Here is an 8,270-nt window from a genome sequence, read left to right on the forward strand (position 1 = left end):
TAGTTTTCAAGCACACATGAGGCAATGAAAAAATTGTAAATTTGTCTCAGCCACTGCCTTCCTCCTCCACAATCTTACTCTGCAGAGTTTGCTTGAGTGAAGACTGAAGAGAAGCCGTCTTTACGCCTACAGAGACTGCAGACTACTGTGACTGAGAACATGGCATCCGCAGAGCTTGGTAAGAGTTTTCCTTCGGATTTCATTAATTCTCTGTCGTCATTATAAAGTTTTGTCCTGCGACATGCAGGATGCTAGCTCTCTGGCTAACATTAGCCAACGTGGTCAGCTTTACCTCGCTAAAACACACAATGTTTGCTTCTCTTTTGTGTCCGACAGAATGCATGAAGATGTTGTTGTTTTTTTAAGCCTCTTTATCTGTCCTCGCAGCACTTTTGAGTGTGTCAGACAAGACTGGACTGGTGGACTTTGCCAAAAAGCTGGTGGATGTTGGACTGTCTCTGGTCGCTTCAGGTGGCACGGCCAAAGCCCTGCGTGATGCTGGGCTGGCTGTCAGGTGGGTGCTGAAGTGCTCTTGTTTTCCCCCATATTCACTAAATGTAGCGGAGCCCTACCTGTGGGGGGCTTCTCTAACCTAACCCTAACTGTGTGTGTGTGTGTGTGTGTGTGTGTGTGTGTGTGTGTGTGTGTGTGTGTGTGTGTGTGTGTGTGTGTGTCAGGGATGTGTCTGAGCTGACTGGACACCCAGAGATGCTGGGAGGCAGAGTGAAGACCCTTCATCCTGCTGTCCATGGAGGCATCCTGGCCAGGAAATCCCCCACTGACACCGCAGACATGGAGAAGCTGGGCTACAGCCTGGTCCGGTGAGACAAGCACGGCAAAGAAGTCTTTTTAAACCTCAAACACAGTCATGTTTAATATTCTCAGGTTTATAATAACATGGCGGATATTTATTTACAATCAAGGGGGGGGAAGTGCTGATAAGAAGTAATTCCTGCAAAGCGCAGTTGAATCCAAGCCAACGCATGGCCCGTGGCAGATCACTAATAAATGGTTAGAGTATAGACTTGCGTTTTCCCATTAGGAAGCACATGTAGTTGATTTAGCTGCTGGGTTAATTGGAAAAGGGCTGCTCCTGCTATAAGATGGTCCTGTGACTCTCATTTGTTTAGGACAAGAAAAAGAATGTGATTAGAAGATCAGAGATTTCCCACTTTTGCCATGAGGGTCTTTTACTACACACTTGATTTAAAATCTGATAGACTCATAGAAATATCTATTTCTTTGTTGTTGTTTTTTCTAGATAATGGCGATAATGACTTTATCTTTTGTGCAAGTGATAAGAGGTTGAGTGGATCATCTGATTAGGATGGAAGATAAGCTCAAATTTTAAGGCTGCTAATAACACTTAGGGTTTTTAGTCCAGGAGATCCTTGATCACCGTGTTATTTAAACAGCAGTGATACAATAATAATTGACAGATACGTACTATAGACACACAGACGACAATGATGACATTTTAGTTAAAGGCCAAAACAGCAAGCACAAAGTATGTTGTAATGCTGCAGTGAGCTATGAGCATAATATGGCCACTTTAATAGTGGATTACTCATTTAAGTCATTTATAATTATAAAAGATGCTTTTTTCTTGTTTTATAAAAATGTAAATTGTAAAATAAATAAAGAAGAAATTGGTTTTGTACAAAATAAGCATTAGAACACATCACCTTGGGCATTTCCCACTATTTTTTAATATTTAAGATAAAACAATGTATTGATAAAATACTCAATAGGCAGATCAATGGAAGTCGTTGTTATCCTTGCAGCCTGATTGTGGGACAGAGAAAGGCTCAAGTGGATGAAAGCAAACTGATTTTGAAATTTGAGTCACTGTTTCAGAAAGTCCCGACTTCAGTATGGGAGAGTAGATTCTCTAACAAAACTACAACAAAGCGGGTGTCGGTTTTCACACAACCTTCAGAAATGAACAGGGTGGATTAAATTGTTTAAATTTGAGCACACGAGGATCCTTGTGCACGATGCCTCGTGTGTTCTTTCTAATCTTTTGTAATGGCCACAATTTAACCTTTTTTTTTTTTTTTTTTAAGTGAAACAACTCTTTTAATTGGTTCTTTTCTGAGGGGCCATGACCATAAACACAATCAAAGCCAGAATTACAGATGCTGGCAGTCTTAAATTACAAATCAAGCACTATTATTTCAATGGCTACTTTTCAGGTTTATGTTTTCTTAAATTATTTAAATGTGTTGACAAAGGACATTTTGTGATGACATGATTATATCTGTCTTATAATGTCAGCAAGCATTGCATCATCAGAGCTGTGTTGTAGATGTTGATGAAAGCCTTTTACCCTTGCACAGTTAACCATATGCAGTGCACCCATCCATATGATGCACATTGCACACATAATTTGGGTGATGTGAATGTAAGATGATTGCAGAAGTGACACTGATCTGTGTTTTTGTTTATTATTTTTAAAGAAATGGCAGAGTAGATTCGGGGTGGGGGGGTGTCTAACTGTGTCAATTACTGCTCATGCACACGCATTCATTCTCCCTTGTGGGGGGAGGGGCTTAGGAGACCGTTTGGGCTTTAGCAGGAAGGTGGGAGGGACTGAGATTTTTTGTCCTGGCTCTTCACAATCCTACCTACAGCACCTTTTAATGGTAATCTTGTTGTTCATGATATGTATGTGTGGTTATGTATGTATTTGTATTGTGTTTTTTTCAAACTGATGATTTTTATGAAGATGGTGACATTCATTCTGTGTTTGCTCCTTTTTAGAGTGGTGGTGTGCAACCTTTACCCATTTGTGAAGACCATCTCTAACCCGAGTGTTACGATCGAAAATGCGGTGGAGCAGATAGATATCGGTGAGTCGTGCAGATGAGATTGTGTGCGTGTAGTAAATTACCCAAAGATGACCGTGTCACATTGCAAGGAGAAAAAAAAACCTGATTATTAGCATGTGCTTTCCCTTTCTTCCCAGGTGGCGTAACTCTGTTAAGAGCAGCGGCCAAAAATCATGCTCGGGTCACTGTAGTGTGCGATCCTGCTGACTATTCGCTGGTTGCCAAGGAGATGGCGAGTTCAGGAGACAAAGATACAACTGTAGAAACACGCAGGACTCTGGCCCTCCAAGTAACATTACTTTTTATCTTTACCCCACTATTTTAACTGGATTTATACAAGACTAGTATGTTTAGGGTGACTTCTCTGACTAAAACAACAGCAAAAAGTGTTGCACACTTTCTGGAGCACATTCATGGAAAAGAGTGACACATTTTCCTATTCCCCTTCGCAACTTCACTTTTGGATCAAATCATGACTAGCATTTCTCACCATTTTCTGAAATTTAACACACCAAATGATTGATCGAGGAAATAATCAGCAGATTGATAATTAAAAGAGAGGATCTTTGCAGCCTTGCAATACAATCTTTTTAAAATCTTAAAATAACTTTTAATTAACTCTCTTAAACCTGTTGATGCTCCTTTTTTTTAAGTATAGAAACAACATCTTAAATAAGTTTGAGGAGACGTGAGAAAAGGAGCATCATTATCCTGAGCTGAACATTTTCAAAGTGTCTTTGTGTTTTTTTTAAAGTTGTAAGGACTTCCATCGGTTATTGTCAGCCTTTCTTGCTCTTCTAATCACATCTACCTCAAACATCCCCTAATCCCTGATCAGACTGGTTCCAGTCTTATCTCAATTGTGAGCAAAGACTCTGTTTGGAATAAGAGGTGAATCTTTCCTTTGGCTTTATAGTGATGGTTGCATTATAGTAGATTCCTACAAATCTGAGGCAAAAGTATGTTAATGTAATGCATGTGTTATCATAGGGCTCCACAATTAATCGCAATTTGATCAAAATCGCAATATGAACTAGTGCAATATCCAAATCGCATATTTCTTAGACAAAATGTGTCAAACCATTCTAAAATAAAGTGTTGTGGTGCTGCAGAGACGTCCCGGCCTACAAATTGTATCCTACAGACTAAAAAAAATCTTTGGTTTGGTACAGATCCTCGCAAAAAAATCCCGCTTCAATCATTTTTTTTTTTTTTATATTTTTCAATGAAAATGAGAATAATGATACAAAAATGATCATTCCCTCCAATATCGTGAATCATATCGTAATTGCAATATCCGTCAAAATAATCGCAATTAGATATTTTCCTAATATCGTGCAGTCCTAGTTGATCATATCACTCACCCTTTTCTAGTCACCAAATTGTGTCGTTCTCAGTACTAATTACGCCCAGTCATGTTGATGGTGTTTGCTTAGAGATGAGGGTCAGTGTAGGACAAAGTCCAGTGTGACTTTCCATCACAAGTGTTAAAATGTGTGTTTACTTCAGAGTTCAACATGATGACCTGTAGTAGTCCAACTGAAGTCATGAGTTAAATAGATCTGTTTTAAGCTCAGAAAATGTGTTTCTTTGGGATACTACTAAACCTAAATAATGCAGATTAGTGTCCATTAAACAGTCATGCCCTTGAATTTTAATATTTGTGGTAAATTTGTAAATGCTTTGAGGTTTATAACTCCAGCTTTGGTACACAGTAGAGGATGATGTATTGTGTCATATTGAGTGTATTTGATGTCCTTTGCTCTTCAGGCCTTCACACACACCGCACAGTATGACGAGGCCATATCGGACTACTTTCGTGGACAGTACAGCCGAGGTGTTTCCCAGCTGCCTCTGCGCTACGGCATGAACCCTCACCAAGCACCCGCCCAACTCTACACTCTGCGCCCAGCCCTCCCCCTCAAAGGTAGACCTTGCATCACAACTGTCTCAACTGATCTAAAATATGAGTCTGTGTTAGCATTGTTTTGTGCTTTGTCTTTAAAGGAGTAGTTTGACATTTAGGGAAATATTTGCTTACTGGCGGAGAGATGGATGTGAGAGTGGTCTCAATCTTCTAATTGGTTGGTAACATATGAAGCAGCATTCAGTTAGCTTAGCACACAGACTGGAAATGAGGGGAAACGGCAAGCCTAGCCCTAGGTAACAAAATCAACCTTCCAGGACGTCTTAAGCTAATTAACCAACTATTAAACACGCTGTCTGGTTTGTTTAATTTGTACAAAAACTGAAGTTTAAAAATTACTATTTGCCATTTACAGTGGGTTATGCCAGGCCAAGAAATAGTCCAGCACATTACCATCTTTAAAACTGCAACTTGTCCTTTCTAGACTTTTTGCAGGAATTAAACAAAACAATATATAATCTGAGAATTAGTCAGCGTTAGAGGGGCTGGTAGCTGGATTTTGTTATGCTTCCCCATTTCCAGTCATACACACGTGCATATTTAACAGACAAATATAAGAGTGGGATTGATCTACTCCTCTTGTTTACACCAGAAACCGAATAAGTGTATATGACCAAAGAGGTTTTGGCAGCAGTTCCCTGTCAATATCCCCGTCACCCTAAAATAGCCATGTCAGCGAACAGCTGATGAAAGAAATAAGACCGGAGGAGAGGGAAATAATTCTGTGATTTCCATAGAAATGCAGAAAACCACAATAATTTATCCTTAATCATTAATTCCCCCCCCTCCCTAAGTTGTCAACGGTTCCCCCGGCTTCATCAACCTGTGCGATGCTCTGAACGCCTGGCAGCTGGTCCGAGAGTTAAAGAGCGCCCTGGGCATGGCTGCTGCCACCTCCTTCAAACACGTCAGCCCTGCTGGTAAGACAACAAGTGACCTGCTGATGGTGTAAATATGGACTTGGAAATGTAGCACCTAAATGTGAAAATGACTCTTGTCACGCTTCCTCTGAAGGAGCTGCAGTAGGAGTTCCTCTGACTGAGGAAGAAGCCAGAGTGTGCATGGTGCATGACATGCTGAAGGATCTCACCCCGCTGGCCACGGCCTACGCCAGGGCAAGGGGTTCAGACAGGATGTCTTCTTTTGGAGACTTCATTGCTGTGTCAGATGTTTGTGACGTTCCCACCGCCAGGATTATATCAAGAGAGGTAAGCTTGTGCTGCAAAGAACAAATGCAGATAAAAAAATGTTTTATTTTTTTTTTTTACCGCAACATTGCTCTGCTTAACCAGGATTCAATTTGTTTGCTCTCAGGTGTCCGATGGTATCATTGCTCCTGGTTATGACGAGGAGGCACTCAAGATCCTTTCTAAGAAGAAGAATGGCAACTACTGTGTGCTTCAGGTGAGAGATTTTTATCATTCATAATTTTAGTATTTTAGATAAGGATCATTGGGATCAGAGTTTAGTTAAATTTCCTTTTTGTAAAATGTTTTCTTCGTCCCAGATGGATCCCGACTACGAGCCTGATGAGGCGGAGGTGAGAGTGCTGTTTGGTCTCTATCTCAAACAAAAGAGGAATGGAGTGCTTATCAATAAGGAGTTCTTCAGCAACGTCGTTTCCAAGGGATCGGTGAGTCACGTCCTCATCCTGCCTTGTCATTTTAAATCATTCTTTTATAATGTACACAATCCTATCTAAGTGGCAAGTGTTCACCCTTTTTTAATCGTTTCTGTGTCCACAAGCTCTCAGAGGAAGCTGTGCGTGACCTCGCTGTGGCCACCATCGCTGTCAAGTACACTCAGTCCAACTCTGTCTGCTACGCTAAAAATGGACAGGTAAGATCCGGCTGATAAAGGAGGAGAGAGAATTCTGTGTGAGCCGGATTTTATTTATTTTTTTGTCTAATGTTTCGTCGCCTGTGTTTTACAGGTTGTTGGTATCGGAGCGGGTCAGCAGTCTCGTATCCACTGCACACGCCTGGCAGGTGACAAAGCTGATAACTGGTGGCTGAGACACCACCCTCGTGTCCTGAACATGAAGTTTCGCAGTGGTGTGAAGCGAGCGGAGATGGCCAACGCAATCGACCAGTACGTCAGCGACACCATTGGAGAGGTAAAGGCGTAGCGCTAGTGTGGCTAGCAGCCAATCATCTTAGTTTATCATATAAACCGGTTCCCACGGTGCTCGTCAAGTACACACAGTCCAGCTTTCTGCCCTGTGATGTGATGTCAAGTTTGAGACATTGAAAATAATTGAAAAGTCTCGCGTTTTGTGTTTGCAGGGCCCAGACTTTGCAGTTTGGAAGTCCATGTACGAAGAGGTGCCCGAGCCTCTGTCAGAGACCGAAAAGACCAACTGGATCAGCTCCCTGGAGGCCGTGGCCGTCAGCTCTGACGCCTTCTTCCCCTTCAGAGATAACATAGATCGTGCCAAACGGGTAAATGTAACACACCTTTTCACAAAAGCATGGATTCATACTGTATGCATTTTATTAATACATTGCATGGGAATGGCCTGCTGAAACATTAGCGTACTGCCGAGCTTTACTAACGTTTCTTCCCTCCGTGTGTCTGTCTGTAGAGTGGTGTTAAGTACATCGCAGCTCCGGCTGGCTCTGCTGCTGACGAGGTTGTGATTAAGGCCTGTAACGAGCAGGGCATCACTCTGGTGCACACCAACCTGCGGCTCTTCCACCACTGAACACCTTCTGCAGGTGTTCTTCGAACTCAACTCACAGTTTTGCAACATTAGAGTCAAGTTTGTTTTCTAACATTGTTGATACTCAAAACATTCCTTCACCATGCTCAAGTGTAGAGGTCACAAATGCACTGTTTGTAACACATTAACTGCATTCCTTACTTGTGATCCTAACATTAGAGAGAGAGATACAGTTACTGTTAATCTTCATTCCAGGTCAGTTGTTTATTTGGTGTGAAATAAATACTGTTAATGACAGTTTGAGTATTTTGTCTGTTTTTTTAGCCATGCATCACTTTGGTCCACATTTTGTACACACATTCATGTTCCCCAGAGGCTGAAGCCTACTGACTTTTTCTCCCGTGCCATCAGGTTAAAATTTTTGGAATTAAGTGAAATGGCTCAATTTTTAGATTGATTGCTGTGCAGTTTTGTACATTCATTCATGGTGCCCCTCAGGATGAATTTGAATTACATTGGTCACCCCATGACATTTCAACTAGCTTTATCATTACGTTGGAGTTATTCAGTTGTACTGTGTGTTTAATGCTATTTAGAAGATGGTGAACATTAAACTTCATATCTGCTAAACCTCAGCATGCTGAGATTAGCATTTAGCTCAAAACACAGCCTCAGTCTTGTTAAAGACAGTTCGAAGATACAATTTGTTCATGATTTTTTTAGCTCCCAAATGGCCTCAGCTTGGACCCTGACACTTTTTTACTAATCTTTTTTTACATTAGTCTTCTTTTTGGGCCTTTTGAACAGCTGACTGTAGAGATGTGGACATTGTAAGTCCTCTGCAATCACC

General features: G+C 41.3%; 1 protein-coding gene across 1 annotated transcript; it reads left to right on the top strand.

The window, feature by feature from the left end:
- atic (5-aminoimidazole-4-carboxamide ribonucleotide formyltransferase/IMP cyclohydrolase) lies at positions 1-7,717 on the top strand. The gene is made up of 14 exons (XM_039794307.1): positions 1-178; positions 388-514; positions 678-821; positions 2,764-2,852; positions 2,969-3,120; positions 4,602-4,758; positions 5,553-5,678; positions 5,773-5,966; positions 6,073-6,162; positions 6,266-6,391; positions 6,505-6,597; positions 6,692-6,874; positions 7,044-7,199; positions 7,343-7,717. Exons 1-14 carry the CDS (start codon positions 160-162, stop codon positions 7,460-7,462), a joined length of 1,776 nt encoding a protein of 591 aa, XP_039650241.1. The 5' UTR covers positions 1-159; the 3' UTR covers positions 7,463-7,717.
- Positions 7,718-8,270: the final 553 nt, after the last annotated feature.

Source organism: Perca fluviatilis, chromosome 3 (assembly GCF_010015445.1).
Source record: "Perca fluviatilis chromosome 3, GENO_Pfluv_1.0, whole genome shotgun sequence".
In the NCBI taxonomy this organism is placed as follows: Eukaryota; Metazoa; Chordata; class Actinopteri; order Perciformes; family Percidae; genus Perca; species Perca fluviatilis.